The sequence below is a fragment of the Microcebus murinus genome, chromosome 18 (assembly GCF_040939455.1).
Source record: "Microcebus murinus isolate Inina chromosome 18, M.murinus_Inina_mat1.0, whole genome shotgun sequence".
NCBI lineage: Eukaryota > Metazoa > Chordata > Mammalia > Primates > Cheirogaleidae > Microcebus > Microcebus murinus.
This window is the reverse complement of record NC_134121.1, coordinates 39349372-39365272: the sequence shown is the minus strand read 5'-3', so window position 1 is coordinate 39365272 and position 15901 is coordinate 39349372. Positions and strand designations below refer to the sequence as shown.

At 48.3% G+C, this 15901-nt stretch overlaps 1 protein-coding gene across 2 annotated transcripts in view; it reads left to right on the top strand.

Annotated features, from left to right (window-relative positions):
- B4GALNT2 (beta-1,4-N-acetyl-galactosaminyltransferase 2 (SID blood group)) overlaps window positions 1-15647 on the top strand; it is a 30960-nt gene extending 15313 nt beyond the window's left edge. The window contains exons 3-11 of one of the 2 annotated variants that reach the window (XM_012789690.2): window positions 94-231; window positions 3148-3254; window positions 5878-5915; window positions 8181-8361; window positions 9309-9395; window positions 10805-10992; window positions 11841-11981; window positions 14412-14631; window positions 15265-15647. In XM_012789690.2, the coding sequence (XP_012645144.1) occupies window positions 94-231; window positions 3148-3254; window positions 5878-5915; window positions 8181-8361; window positions 9309-9395; window positions 10805-10992; window positions 11841-11981; window positions 14412-14631; window positions 15265-15491 (1327 nt within the window). In that variant the 3' untranslated portion in view covers window positions 15492-15647. The remainder of the gene's footprint in view (window positions 1-93; window positions 232-3147; window positions 3255-5877; window positions 5916-8180; window positions 8362-9308; window positions 9396-10804; window positions 10993-11840; window positions 11982-14411; window positions 14632-15264) is intronic. The other variant, XM_075994497.1, reaches the window with a different exon arrangement.
- The last annotated feature ends 254 nt before the right edge of the window (window positions 15648-15901 follow it).

Here is a 15901-nt window from a genome sequence, read left to right as displayed (position 1 = left end):
GGTGGATGGCCCACTGGATTAGGCCTCAGGTTTCCTCTCCCCACCCCCAGACCTCCACTCAGTGTATGCTTAAGGTCCTCTTGCTCATTTTAGGCTGTTCCCGAAGAACCAGTGCAAATGTGAAACCACCGAAGAGCAGAGAAGTTATAACTTTCAGGATGCATATGACCAGAGTGACCTCCCAGCGGTGAAAGCGAGGAGACAGGCTGAATTTGAACACTTTCAGAGGAGGTAATGTAGACTTTGAGGGCCCTTGGGTCCTGAAGTTCAGCTCTATAGAGTTTTCTCTACATTCTGAGGGTGTGGGTCTTAAGAGAAGAGAAAGGATGGCCCCATGCAGTGGCTCATGCCCGTAATCCTAGCACTCTGGGAGGCCAAGGTGGGAGGATTGCTTAAGGTCAGTAGTATGAGACAAGCCTGAGCAAGAGCAAGATGCTATGTCTAGTAAAAATGGAAAAATGGAAAAAAAAACTTAGCCGGGTGTGTTAGTATGCACCTGTAGTCCCAGCTACTCGGGAGGCTGAGGCAGGAGGATTGCTTGAGCCCAGGAGTTTGAGGTTGCTGTAAGTTAGGCTGATGCCATAGCACTGTAGCCTGGGCAACAGAGCTGAGACTCTGTCTCAAAAAAAAAAAAAAAAAAAAAAAAGAGAGAGAGAAGAGGAAAGGCCACCCTCCCTCCCTTGCAGTGGTCCCTGGGAGGAACTATAGGAATAAAGCAAAGAAAGGGAATTGAAGGAAGGCCGGGTATGGTGGCTCATGCCTGTAATCCTTAATGTAAAATGAACTTTTTCTTAGAGGAGCATTACTCATGTGCTACTTTTTTTTCTCTTTTGAGATAGGGTCTCAGTTTGTCACCCAGGATGGAGTGCAGTGGCATGAGCCTCCCAAGTAGTTTAATTGGGGTATAGTATGGAGCTAGCACACAGGATCAGATTGGAATGAGACTCAGATGAGTCAGAGATCTTACCGAGTATCAAGCCCCTCTCATAATGTCAAGGACATAGATAATTAATTCAAGGCAAGATATCCTCTTAATCGGCCATGCTGTGTGGATGCCCAGCTCAATTCCTCCACATCAGACATGTGCTCTCAGGCACATTGCTGATGTAGTCTGCAAATGCAGTTTTGTCAGATTACCTCGCGTACCACCACGTAAGGAAGCACATAAAATATGAAGCAGCTCCTTTTTATGCCCCAGAGATTTGTATAGCTTACGAGACATTCACCAGGAAGCCAAAGATTCTGTGTTATGGACTATGTGTGATTTCTTTAGCTGGACACATCCTGCTAAAAGCAGTGCCAGCCTTCAGGGACCTCTTAATCTAAGGAAAGAGATGGAGTCCCAGTTTTAAGAGTGCTCTTTTTGTTGTTGTTGTTGTTATGAAATGTTTTACATATGCAAAGTTTCATAAATATTCATTTAAGGACTAGTTCCTCAATTCCCTTTTATTATTTTTTATTTTTATTTTTTTTATTCTTTTTTTTTAAGACAGGGTCTCACTTCTGTTGCCCGGGCTAGAGCTTAGCTCTAGCCATGGCATCAGCTTAGCTCACAGCAACCTCAAACTCCTGGGCTCAAGCGATCCTCCTGCCTCAGCCTCCTGAGTAGCTGGGACTACAGGCATGCACCATCATGCCCAGCTAATTTTTTTATATATATATATATTTTCAGTTGGCCAATTAATTTCTTTCTATTTATAGTAGAGATGGGGTCTCACTCTTGCTCAGGCTGGTTTTGAACTCCTGACCTTGAGCGATCCTCCTGCCTCGGCCTCTCAGAGTGTTAGGATTACAGGCGTGAGCCACCACGTCTGGCCTCAATTCCCTTTTAAATTCACATTTCCCTGATTGGTATTGAAGCTGGGCATGTTTCATATGTTTATTGCCGTTTGTGTTTTCTCTTCTGTTAATTGCCTGTTTATGTCCTTTTCCATTTAAAAATGTTGTCTTTTTCGCATTCCCATAAATATCCACTGCAGTAGCCTAAGCTTTTTTCAAACTAATTTTATTGATATCCTTGGTTAAACTGGCTCCCTGGGCCGGGCGTGGTGGCTCATGCCGGTAATCCTAGCACTTTGGAAGGCCAAGGCAGGTGGATCCCTCAAGGTCAGGAGTTCGAGACCAGCCTGAGGAAGAGCGAGACCCGTCTCTACTATAAATAGAAAGAAATTAATTGGCCAACTAATATATATAGAAAAATTAGCTGGGCATGGTGGTGCATGCCTGTAGTCCCAGCTACTAGGGAGGCTGAGGGAGGAGGATTGCCTGAGCCTAGGAGTTGGAGGTTGCTGTAAGCTAGGCTGACACCGGGGCACTCTAGCCCGGGCAAGAGAGTGAGACTCTGTCTCAAAAAAAAAAAAAAAGAAAAAGAAAAAACCCTAAAGGCTACATTTTAACCATATTACCTTAATCCTTCAAAGAATCAGTCTCACGGGATTGTGTTATGCACCTGCCTTTGACTAAATATTGTTCATAATAACAAAATAACACGTGAAAGTAGCTACTGTGTTTGCTCTAAAAATATTGTGACTTTGGGAGAGGCTGAGGCAGGAGGATCTCTTGAACCCAGGAGTCTGAGGTTGCAGTGAGCTATGATGACACCACTGCACTCCAGCCTGGGGTAACAGAGTGAGACCCTGCCTCTAAATAAATAAACAAACAAAAATAAAAATACTATGACAACCACCACTTCCATATAAAGTTACTTGTGACAGTTTATTTTTTAGTTCAGTGCTAGGAAAAGTTTTACTTCCCTTCAGGAATTGGTCTGCTTCTTCCTTTTGGTCTAAAGGGCAGTGTCCTGACTGCCAATCACTTTTTACTCTGGCCACCAAGAAGTTCAGTTGTGACTTTGGTGTTCAGCTCCTGCAGCTGGGTTGGCCCCTATGGTCTGATAATTTCGTTTCTTTCTTTTTGCTGGCTGTGATTTTTATTTTTTATGTTCTTTGTTGTAAATGGCTTCTGTGTCTCTGTGGAGACTGGAGGGAGAGAGACAAATAAAAGTGGTGGGGAGAGAACAGAGGGAAGACGGGGACAATCCACTTTCGATTGTCGCACGTTGGCAGGGCAAGGCTGGGGCACAGGCACCACTTTGAGAACCCAAGCACCAGTGTCAGGGCAGCTGCTGATGCTTCTGTTCTCCTGCAGAGAAGGGCTGCCCCGCCCACCGCCCCTGCTGGCTCAGCCCAACCTCCCCTTTGGGTACCCAGTTCACGGAGTGGAAGTGATGCCCCTGCACACAATTCCCATCCCAGGTAGGTCCGTCATGCAATCCCCAGGGGACCCTGGCAACGTTCTTACTCTTCTTAGGCAAAATACCTGTACTTAGCACAATGTAGGAAGCCCAGTGTGATTTCATGTAATGTTAGCCTCACTGTTTCTACAACTGGAAATCTCTCTTAGTAACTCTGACTTCTTCCTGGGGCTCTGAGATAGCATAGTGCCTCCAAGAATCTTGGGACATAATTGGATTTTGGATGTCCTCCAGCATCATGGGAGCAGGCAAAGCATGAGCCCACCTCCAGGGAGTGCATTTTTTTTTCTTTTTGAGACAGAGTCTCACTTTGTTGCCTGGGCTAGAGAGCCGTGGCATCAGCCTACCTCACACTTCTGGGCTCAAGCAATCCTTCTGCCTCAGCCTCCCAGGTAGCTGGGACTACAGGCATGCACCACCATGCCCGGCTAATTTTTTCTGTATATTTTTAGTTGTCTAGCTAATTCCTTTCTATTTTTAGTAGAGATGGGTCTCGCCCTTACTCAGGCTGGTCTTGAACTCTTGAGCTCAAACGATCCACCTGACTCGGCCTCCCAGAGTGCTAGGATTACAGGTGTGAGCACCGCGCCCAGCCTAGGGAGTGCATTTTTTTTTTTTTTTTTTTTTTTGAGACAGAGTCTCACTTTGTTGCCCAGGCTAGAGTGAGTGCCGTGGCGTCAGCCTGGCTCACAGCAACCTCAATCTCCGGGGCTCAGTGATCCTCCTGCCTCAGCCTCCCGAGTAGCTGGGACTACAGGCATGCGCCACCATGCCCGGCTAATTTTTTGTATATATATTTTTAGTTGGTCAATTAATTTCTTTCTATTTTTGATAGAGACAGGGTCTCACTCTTGCTCAGGCTGGTTTCGAACTCCTGACCTTGAGCAATCCGCCCGCCTCGGCCTCCCAAAGTGCTAGGATTACAGGCGTGAGCCACCGCGCCCGGCCTGGGAGTGCATTTTGAAAACAATGTTTATGTTGGTAAAACTGCCCTCCACCATGGATTTTACCACCCCTCTAGTTCAGCATCACATCCCTTATCAGAGCAGAGTGGAATATTATCAGGAGAGAGCAGAGGTGTGAACCTGCAGGTGCAGATGTTTCTTCCAGTGCAGAGATGTTGGACTCTTCTGCATGTGGGCTCTTGTCATCTTGAGGCAAACAGCCCCCACCACAGGCCCCAGAAAAAACCTCCCAGTAGGATCTGGGTGGTGGTGACGCTTGGGGATCTGGCACATGTCATAGATTGAGCTGAGCTCTCTCTAGGTACAGCATCAATGAGCAAAACAGGTACCCAAATTGCACAAACCCACAAATCAAACAGGTGAGATGAGAGTGATTGCCTGAGACAGAGGGGAGTGCAGGGAGTTAATGGATGGCGTTTGCTACACAAAAGGAAAGGCAGGTGCCAGACCTGGGGCAGAGGGGAGTGGGAAGCTGGCTGAGGCTCAGCCCCTTGGCTAGGTGGACCCTGCTTACCTCACTTCCGCTCTCGACATCCTTCCTTTTAAGGTGACTTCAGGTGGTCATGGTGGCTTAAGGCCAGGAGTTCAAGACCAGCCTGAAGAACATAGCGAGATCTTATCTCTACAAAAGATAGAAAAATTAGCCAGGTATGGTGGCTTGTGCCTGTAGTCCCAGCTACTCGGGAGGCTGAGGTGGGGGTCACTTAAGCCGAGGAGTAGGAGGCTACAGAGAGCTATGATGAGGCCACTGCATTCCAGCCGGGGCAGCAGAGTGAGACTCTGTCTCTAAAAAAATAATAAATAAATAAATAAGTAAATAAATAATAATAATACAAAGATAAACTGACTTCATATACTTCACATTTACAAGCACCTTGTAAGGTATACAATATTTTTCCAATTTTATGGATGGTTAAGAGTTTAGTAAGTTGTCTAAGGCCACATAGAAAGGATGTGTTTGAATTAGAATTTGAATTAGTCATATTCCAAGAACAGAGATAGATTCTACAATAAATACATTGGGAGTGAATAGCTAGTGTTTTTGAATAGCCATTTTAAAAATGATTTTTCATTGTGGATGATTCTTTTTTTATTGCAATAAAATATATGTATAACATAAAATTTACTATTTTCACCATTTTTAAGTATCCGGTTCAGTGGCACTAAGTACATTCACATTGTTGTGCAGCCATTAATCACCACCCTCCGACTCCAGAACTTTTCCATCATCCCACACAGAACCTCCACACCCATTTAACATGAACTTCCCCCTCCCCCTTCCCCAGTCCGTGGCAACTGCCATGCTACTTTCTGTCTCCATGAATTTGACCTCGTAGAATGATGATTCATTACTTATCCATTGCTTCCTTCCCCTGGGTGAGAGACACTGGAAGGGACTGAATTAATGCACAGCACCCAGAGCTGAATGGGCATCAGAGGTTGTAGAACCGTTGGGGTTGGAGAGAGACACGGAACACCATCTACAGAGCCCTGGGGAGAGGGGCGTGTGTCAGCAAACACTCTGGACAGGAGGTGACACTGGAAGGGACTGTCCCAGGAGGTGTAGGAGTTATGGAGGTAGGTGAGAGCGGCAGGGAGTTGTGGTGTCCACTCAGATGGTGGTTTTTCTATCTCCCCCCTGCCCTCCGTGTCCTCCAGGTCTGCAGTTTGAAGGACCAGATGCCCCAGTCTATGAGGTAAGAGTCCCCTTCCGAGCTCCTGTTTGTACTTGGCATCCTGTCCTGTCTCAGCCTGTGACAGAGCCCCTCTCCAGATTAAATATCCTGCATGAGCCCGAGGTAGGAGGGGGAGAAGGGTGTGCATAGCTGGTGTGACTCTTCTAGCCATGACAGTGGCTGGAGTTCTAGGAGGACTTGCAAGACCACATGGAGGGACCTCGGATGCTGCTGTTTCTGCTGCAAGAGGAGCCGCCACATGGCCACAGGATCCTGCATGGTGTGGCCTCTGTCAGGGTTGGGGCCAGCAAGGCAGACAGTGCTCTGTGCCCTGCCTTCCTTTCCTCTCTTAATGTAGATCCAAAACGAAGTCTTATGACCGTACAGCTGATGGGTGGGGATCCCACCCAGAACCCTAACTAAGAGGCGCCTGGGGGATGTGGCCTTAACTGTCCCCACTCCATGTGCTAGTCAGAGGTTGCAATGGGTGACAAGTGAGCAGATCAGGAGAGGTACTCTGTCCCCCTTAGGCCTCCCCTGCCTGCCACAGTCACATTCTCGTTCTCTACATTGCCTTATTCCCAGCGCTGCCCTGGACCCGAACACATGTGTGATTACATGCTTGCTGCCTCCTCCCCGCGAGAACATAAGCTTCTTCTTTTTTTTTTTTTTTTTGAGATAGAGTCTCACTCTGTTGCCTGAGCTATAGAGTGCCGTGGGGTCAGCCTAGCTCACAGCAACCTCGAACTCCTTGGCTCAAGCTATCCTCCCGCCTCAGCCTCCCGAGTAGCTGGGACTACAGGCATGTGCCACCATGCCCGGCTAATTTTTTCTATATATTTTTAGTTGTCTAGCTAATTTCTTTCTATTTTTAGTAGAGACGGGGTCTCGCTCTTGCTCAGGCTGGTCTCAAACTCCTGACCTTGAGCAATCCTCCCCCCTCAGCCTCCCAGAATGCTAGGATTACAGGCGAGAGCCACCGCGCCCAGCCAAACACAAGCTTCTTGAAGGCATTTGCTGCAGCTCTCCCAGGGCCTGTAACTAGGTTCCCAGAAAGTATCACCTGTGGCCTGATGAGTGTTTTCAGCAGGAGTGACATCGTCCAGTTTGTTTTTCATAAAGATAGCCATCTGCTGCAAGAGAGGAGAGAGTTGCCAGGCGTGGTGGCTCACGCCTGTAATCCTAGCACTCTGGGAGGCCGAGGTGGGTGGATGGCTCAAGGTCAGGAGTTCGAAACCAGCCTGAGCAAGAGCGAGACCTGGTCTCTACTAAAACTAGAAAGAAAATAATAGGCCAACTAAAAATATATAGAAAAAATTAGCCGGGCATGGTGGCACGTGCCTGTAGTCCCAGCTACTTGGGAGGCTGAGGCAGAAAGATTGCTTGAGCCCAGGAGTTTGGGGTTGCTGTGAGCTAGGCTGATGCCACGGCACTCTAGCCCAGGAAACAGAGTAAGACTCTGTCTCAAAAAAAAAAAAAAAAAGAAAAGAAAAGAAAATAAAGAGAGGAGAGAGTAGCCTGCGGAGTGGTGATGGGGATGGAGAGAAGTGAGCCAGTCCTAGCAGCATTTTGAAGGCAGAGCTGACAGGACTTGCTACCGACGGGCTGTCTGCGGACAAGAGCGGTGCAGGGACTTCCCTCTGGAGGATCGGAAAGCTGAGGGGGTGGAGGAACCATCCACAAGGCAGGGAGGACTAGGGTGAGGGCAGGACATGGGTGTCTAGAGAAAAGTTAGTCGTTCCGTGTTGAAGACAGCAAGTGTGACACATCCCAGCAGAGCGACCAGCCGGCAGCTGGGTCTCAGAACGGAAGACACATGTGTTGACACCACTTGCCAGTGGATGGGTTTTAAAGCCTTGGGAACAGAAGGCACCTTCTCGTGGGAAGGTGTAGAGGAAGAAGGGAAGTGGGTCTAGAACCAAGGCCTGACAAACTCCATTTCGAGGTCAGAGACAGGAGGAGGAGGAGGTGGTAGGAGAGATGAAAAGAGCAGGGGCTGGAGTAAGACGTTGAGAAGAATGGTGCCCAGCAAGCCAAGAGATGTGAATGTTTCCAGAAACAGGCCCTTGAACCCGTGGGGCCCTAGGGCTTGGGGGGTTGGGGGTTGGGAGAGGCAGCTGTCACAGGGACCCCCTGCGGAGCTGGTCCTATACTGTCAAGGGCATCCCTGATGCTCCCCCCCCCCATGTGCTCTATGGCTGGCTGACATCCTGGCCAGGTGCCTTTCCCAAAAACAGATATTTTCCAGCCCTTGTATTTAGCATCTTTCCACTTCCCCCACCCTAGGTCACCCTGACAGCTTCTCTGGGGACACTGAACACCCTTGCTGACATCCCAGACAGTGTGGTGCAGGGCAGAGGTCAGAAGCAGCTGACCATTTCAACCAGTGACCGGAAGCTTCTGAAGTTCATCCTCCAGCATGTGACTTACACCAGCTCAGGGTACCAGCATCACATGGTGGACATGGGTAAAGAAGGCCTGTCCTTGGGTTGCACAATGCTTAGAGAGCCAGGAAATAACACTGGGCCCTCTCAAAGTCTTCTTCCTCCAGGAAGCCTGCCTGCTTTTAAGATTCTTCCCTTGTTCCTGTTTCTAACCCCAGACACTTAGCTTCCTAATTACTGTACCAGGGACTTCCCCCAGATTGCCACTGGCCCCACAGAGCGACTGGGGGAGAGGACAGACTATTCATGCTGTGCTCTCAGCACATGGTGAGAACTGTTCCATTACCGTAGAGGAGGGAGCCAGTCTGCGTGACCGTAACTTGCACTAATAGGAAAGAATGGAGGTGTGGGAACTCCCAGTTGCAAGGGCAGTGGCTTTGTCTCCCCACGCCTGTCCTCCCACCCCAAAAATTCTTAGGAGAACAATCCCTGCCACCCTGAGGGCAGCCTCAGTTTGTTTCTGGATGAATTAAAATCCCTCTTTTCTCTTTCGACCAGCTACACAGGACGCACTCCCAGGACACCAACAGAAAAAAATGAAACACGGGATAGATGATAGTCATGACCACTAACTAAAGAGATAGTTCTCCCCCTCCTTGAGATTTTCAAACATTTCCCTTCACAAAATGACCCTATGAGCTTAGGTAGGGTGGGTGTTATTATCTTGGTTTTGTAGAAGGAGAAAAAGATTCAGATACAAAATGGCAAAGTCAAATGGAATCCAGACCGTCTGATCCCAAGCCCACTCCCCCTACCGCATTCCCACGGTGGCAAATGTGAGCTTAGGCGGCGTTCAGCAGGCTGCCCCAGGGACACGCAGCAAGCCAGGAGACCGAATGCCACAGATCATCCCAGCCAGAACTCTCCCTACCAAACCTTCACTCCCCTGTCACGTCAGCTTCCTGGGGGCAGCATGGAGCTTGATGTAGACGTGACACTGCCCGGGCTGTGACTTTATTTCTCCCTCCAGTGAGTATGGAGTCCAAGTCCTCAGTGGCCAAGTTTCCAGTCACCATCCGCCATCCTGTAATACCCAGGTTATATGACCCCGGACCAGGTAAGGCCCTTGTCCTTGGCGCTCCATGGTGGCACCTTGTTGAGCTGTTGGTGAAATTCAGAGGGGATCACCTCTGAGATGGAGAGGGAGCATTGGTCAAATAATAGCTCTGATATGATTCATGACAGCAAGCTCTGTTTGGGAGGAAAAATTCTAGGACACACTCTCCTAATTATATTTAACTTATTATGTGCTTTGTGCTTATTCTGAAAAAAAAAACTAATGAATTATAACATTTTGATAAGTAATAGTAATAAAAACAGAATGATACTAGAGCATGAGTAGATACATCAATAGAATCAAATTGGAAATCCAGAAATAGATCCAATATATGTTAGAGTTTCACTGTATGATAAAGGTAGCTTTTCAAATTAAAGGGGGACAAATTAACACAATCTTTTTCTGTTAATTCCTCCATGGCTGAACTTTGACAAATTACCAAATTAATGATAGATTACTCAAGTAACCATGTAGGTTAACTGTGTAGCTATATGGAAGATAAAAAGTGGAATCTGGCTGGGAGCAGTGGCTCACGTCTGTAATCCCAGCACTTTGGGAGGCTGAGGCAGGAGGATCACTTGAGGTCAAGAGTTTGAGACCAGCCTGAGCAAGAGCAAGACCCTATCTGTACAAAAAATAGAAAAATTTAGTCCAGTGCGGTGATGTGTGCCTGTAGTCCCAGGGGTTGATTGCTTGGGCCCTTAGACCTTTTTTCTTCTTCTTGGGCTCTGTGACCCTCCATATTGAACCCCTCGGTGGGAAAAGCTCTGTGATCTCAACTCCTAGTATTAAGATGGAAATAGAAAAAGAAGGGGAAAAAAAAGATGAAAGCAGGACACAGGAAAGGTGCTAACAGGCACCCGTAAAAATGAACTAAGTGAAGTATCACAAGGATGAGAAAACAAGCACCACATGCACTCACCATCAAATTGGTATTAACTGATCAACACTTACATGCACATATAGTAGCAGCATTCATTGGGTGTCAGGCAGGTGGGAAGGGGGTGGAGATGGGTAGATTCACACCTAATGGGTGCAGTATGCACTGTCTGGGGGATGGGCATGCTTGTAGCTCTGACTTGGGCGGGGCAAAGGCAATATATGTAACCTAAACATTTGTACCCCCATAATATGCTGAAATTTAAAAAATGAAGTATTCCAACAGTCAGTAGGTAAATGGCATAGTAGAGCCAATAGAACCAGGAAATTCAACAAAATTGGTTATGTTCTAAATATCTTTCTTTTCCAATCCAACTAACAAACTCTTATTAAGCACCTCCCTTGTATAAGAGCCATGAGGCCCACAAACGCTGACAGGTTGTAGCCTAAGGAAGCCACAGGAACAAAGCAATCAAGATAGCGAGGTTTCTGGCAGGACAGAGCTGTGACAGCCACCCTTTTCTGTCCAGAGAGGAAGCTCAGAGACCTGGTGACCATTGCCACCAAGACTTTCTTGCGCCCCCACAAGCTCATGATCATGCTCCAGAGTATTCGAGAGTATTACCCTGACTTGACTGTGATAGTGGCCGACGACAGCAAGAAGCCCCTGGACATTAAAGACAGCCACGTGGAGTATTATACCATGCCCTTTCGGAAGGTATGGTCCTTCTAGATTGGGGGCACCTGGGTCCTGGGTTAAGAGGGTCCCAGAGTCAGGTTCTACTCTGGACGGGGCTGCCTCAGTGGTCTTCCCAAGGATGCAGAGTCCTGGAGTGGGAGGGAGTGAGGACTGTCCTCTGAGTCCCCCTGGCTGACTCATGATTCAGAAAAATACGGGGTCACACTCACTTTTCTGCATTTCTCATTATTGGATGGAAAGTGGGGTCCTGATAAGCGACTTGAGTTATTTAACATCCCAAGCATTCCTGGCACGCAAAGAAACCTCTCATCCTGTGATTCCACCCAAGCTAGGGCCTCTCTCTCTCTCCTCCCTCCCCTTTCCCTCAGTCCCTCCCTCCCTCCATCCTTCTCTATCTCTCTTTGTCCTCCCTCTCTCCCTCCCTCCCTCGATCCCTCTCCCTCTCTTTCTCCCACATACCTTCCTTCAAGGACAGAGGAGGAAATGGATACTATACACACCAGATACCCCCTAAACTCAACATCTTCCAGGAGATATAGGGAGAGCTGCAGAAACTCTGTCAGGTGAAAAAGGACTTCAGTCAATTCATAAAGGCCACAGGGCCAAGGAAGGACATTCTAGTCTTTCTGTGTCTCAGTCTTTGATCTGAGTAGTCACTGTTTCTTCCGGTGTTTCACTGAGACATGGACTCCCTGGACCCAGTGGTTTGTCAACCTGGCTGTACATTGGATTCATCCCCACAGAGTCTAATCTGAATGTGTCTGGGTTGCATGTAGCCTGGCGACAGGGAATTTAGAAAGGTCCCCAGGTGATTCTCATATGGAGCCAGGGCAGGCAACCACCGATCTAACGCATTCCACCTACAGGGTTGGTTTGCCGGTAGGAACCTGGCCATATCTCAAGTCACCACCAAATATGTTCTCTGGGTGGACGATGACTTTTTCTTTAATGACAAGACCAAGATTGAGGTGCTGGTGGATGTTCTGGAGAAAACTGAACTGGACATGGTAAGGAATAGTTGCCGGTTTTACCCAACTGCAATCCGTAGAGACTGGGAGGGGGAGAAGAGAGAGAGGAAAGTGTGAGGGAAGAGGAGAGGGAGAGGGGCTGATGCAAGAGGAGAGGGAGAGGGGCTGATGCAAGAGACGACTAAGTCAGCAGAGCTCTGGGGTCAAGGGCATGACAGCAGGAATCGGCAGATGTCTGAGTTCTGCTTCTGCCTACACACTTACTTTTCATTGAGCAAATTACGCTCCCCCACAATTCACAATTGTTCTACTTTTAAAATGGTGCATTTGTGCATCACTTCTAATTCCTTCCCTCAACTGATGTGCAATGGAAGAGAGCAGGGCTCTTGTTGTCACACAATATTTTAAAAACTGTAAATGTTACAAAGCTTTAGAAGCACACATGGCGCTAATGCTGTTAAAAAAAAGAAGAAAATAGGCCAGGCGCGGTGGCTCACGCCTGTAATCCTAGCTCTCTGGGAGGCCGAGGCGGGCGGATTGCTCGAGGTCAGGAGTTCGAAACCAGCCTGAGCAACAAAAAAAAAAAAGAAGAAAATAATAAAACCATTCAAAGTCAATTCACTATAGAAAAGAGAAGAAGAAAAGGAAATGGATAAGAAGGTAAGTGGCATCGTTATCTCTTACTGCAAGTGTACAATGCCCAAAGCATCTAGATCAAATAAGACATCCCTTGGTGACTTGTAGAGACCAGTTCACAACTGCTTAAGCGAGAGAGAAGGTGTAGTTCCTGCTCGTGTAACAAGCCACACAGGCACTTGAGTCAGCTTCCAAGATAATCCTGGACCTTTTCTTGTGGCTTCACCATCCTCGTGGGCCCCGGCTGCATAGCCAAGAAGGAAGGAAGGTAGTAGAGGCAGGCAGGTTTCTTTTAAGGATGTGGTCTAGAAGTTGCACACGAGTTCTAAATCATATCCCTTCAGCCAGAACTCAGTTGCATGGCCAAACTTTGCTGCAAGGGAGGCGGGGAAACACAGATTTCAGTTGGCTGGTTGACTATATCTTAATTTAGTCCACTTAAAACTCAAAGAGGCCAGGTGTGGTGGCTCACACCGGTAATCCTAGCACTCTGGGAGGCCGAGGCGAGAGGATCACTCAAGGTCAGGAGTTTGAAACCAGCCTGAGCAAGAGGGAGACCCCCGTCTCTACTAAAAATAAGAAAGAAATTAGCTGGACAATTAAAAATATATAGAAAAAATTAGCCGGGCATGGTGGCGCATGCCTGTGGTCCCAGCTACTCAGGAAGCTGAGGCAGAAGGATTGCTTGAGCCCAGGAGTTTGAGGTTGCTGTGAGCTAGGCTGATGCCACAGTACTCATTCTAGCCTGGGCAACAGAGTGAGACTCTGTCTCAAAAAACAAAACGGGCCAGGCGCGGTGGCTCATGCCTGCCTGTAATCCTAGCACTCTGGGAGGCCAAGGCGGGCGGATTGCTCAAGGTCAGGAGTTCGAAACCAGCCTGAGCGAGACCCCGTCTCTACCAAAAATAGAAAGAAATTAATTGACCAACTAAAATATATATATACAAAAAATTAGCCGGGCATGGTGGTGCATGCCTGTAGTCCCAGCTACTTGGGAGGCTAAGGCAATAGGATCGCTGAGCCCCGGAGATTGAGGTTTGCTGTGAGCCAGGCTGACGCCACGGCACTCACTCTAGCCTGGGCAACAAAGTGAGACTCTGTCTCAAAAACAAAACAAAACAAAACAAACAAATAAACAAAAACTCAGAGAATTCATTTACTAAAAGGAAGAAGGAAAAAACAGGCGACGAGGGACAATGAGCAGACTTTACCATGTCATCCTTAGAGGATTAAAGTTGTTTTGGGAATAGATGTCCTTGCTCATCCTATTCTACTCAGGTTCAAGTGCAAATACACATATTTCCCATGAGTGCATGAAGAGGCAGCTCAGAGAGGTAAGCGGGGGTTGGACAGAGAATGGGAGGAAAACAGCTTGAGACAAACTGCTCCCTGCAAGAAACCTAACAAGTGGAGGCCCCAGAGATGGACCAGTGCACGCAGGGCGCCTCTCGTGCACTCCAATACTGCTCTCCTAATGGAAGGGAGTCAGTAACCTTCTGGAAAGGGTGAGCTTGCTGCCAAATGAGCAGAGTACTGGTGGTAGTCTGTCTGCCCTTCGCACTTGGGGTAGGTGCTGCTCACCTCAAGATTTTTTGGGGTAGGGAGGAAATAAAAGTTCCAAAGGATCCAACAGTAGTATGGTGAAAGCCATGGCCACAACAGCAAAAACAGAGTAATTTGGGATCATTTGGGATAAAGGGATAATTTGGGAGGATAGACACAGGGTGCAGTTCTTGTTATAACTGAGGTGCAGTCCAGCAGGGCTTCCTGGAGGCGGCAGGATGGATGTCAAGTGTGTACTCTCTAACATGGATTTCTCTGCTCACCGACTAGGTAGGGGGCAGTGTGCAGAGAAATGCGTTCCAGTTTAAGCTGCTGCTGGAACAGAGTGAGAACGGAGACTGCCTTCACAAGAGGACAGGATCTTTCCAGCCCCTGGAAGGCTTCCCCGGCTGTGTGGTGACCAGTGGCGTTGCCAACTTCTTCCTGGCCCACACAGAGCGACTCCAAAGAGTTGGCTTCGATCCCCGCCTGCAACGAGTGGCTCACTCAGGTGGGAAGGTTGGAAGAGTGTGGAAGGGAGATGGGCTGTGAATGAGCCTCAGAAGTTTGTTCTTCCCAAGGGCCATGCCCACTGGTCATGATCGCCCGCCTGCCCAGCAGCAGGGGTCTCCTTCCCCTTTCACCCCAAACTAGGGAGCTCAGGGTCTCTCTTGCCTCCATCTCCACTTCTCCTTGACTTGTGCCTCTCCCGTAGACTGTCTTTGCCTGTCTGAGACACCCTTCCCGATCCTTCCCCTACAGCTCTGTCTTCTCCTTCTTTTCCCACCCTGCTTTATTCTCTTTTTCCAGAAATCTTTTCCTACGTAACCGCCTTCTCTCTTCTCCTCTTTTTCCATCAGCCCTGGAGTCCACAGTTCTGTCCAGCTGGAAAGCTACCCTGTGCCTCTCTGCCTCTGCACCCACATCACTGCCTGAGAAATGAGCCTTTTCATTTGCTTTCAACTCATCGCATGGACAGGTTCTAGGACAGGTCCTAGAGTTAAGGGTGTCAGCTTCACATGGAGCTGAACGTTCCCAGGGTATAAACAGTGTCCTCTCCCCAGGACTTTCCTCCCAGACCTGGGAGAGGACCTGGGTCTCTGGTGGCAGCTCCTGCCTCCTTCTGCTCTCCCTGTTTTTGCAGAGTTCTTTATTGACGGGCTAGGGAGCCTGCTGGTGGGGTCATGTCCAGACGTGATGATAGGTCACCAGTCCCGATCTCCAGCGGTGGACTCAGATCTGGCCGCTCTGGAGAAGATCTACAGCACGTACCGGACTAATACCAATGCCCAGATCCAGTTCAAGCTGGCTCTCCACTACTTCAAGAACCATCTCGAATGCACCCAGGAAGGGACACAGAAAAAGCACTAGGCTGACCGCTTGTCGTTATCTGGAACCGTGGTTATGGCCATGAAAAACTAGACCCCTGGTAAGATGAACATCATAACGAATCAGCTGGTGGGCAAGGCAAATGGGTATGGCATGAGTTACTAGAAGTACCAATAAAAGGTTAAAGATCATTAGAAATAGAGCAATCACTGATCGGGACAATGGAGACTGTATTAATAACCATTTAAGGCCAGGCGCGGTGGCTCATGCCTGTAATCCTAGCACTCTGGGAGGCCGAGGCGGGAGGTCAGGAGTCAGGAGTTCGCTCAAGGTCAGGAGTTCGAGACGAGCCTGAGCAAGAGCAAGACCCCGTCTCTATTAAAGGTAGAAAGAAATCAATTGGCCAACTAAAAATATATAGAAAAAATTAGCCGGGCATCGTGGTGCATGCC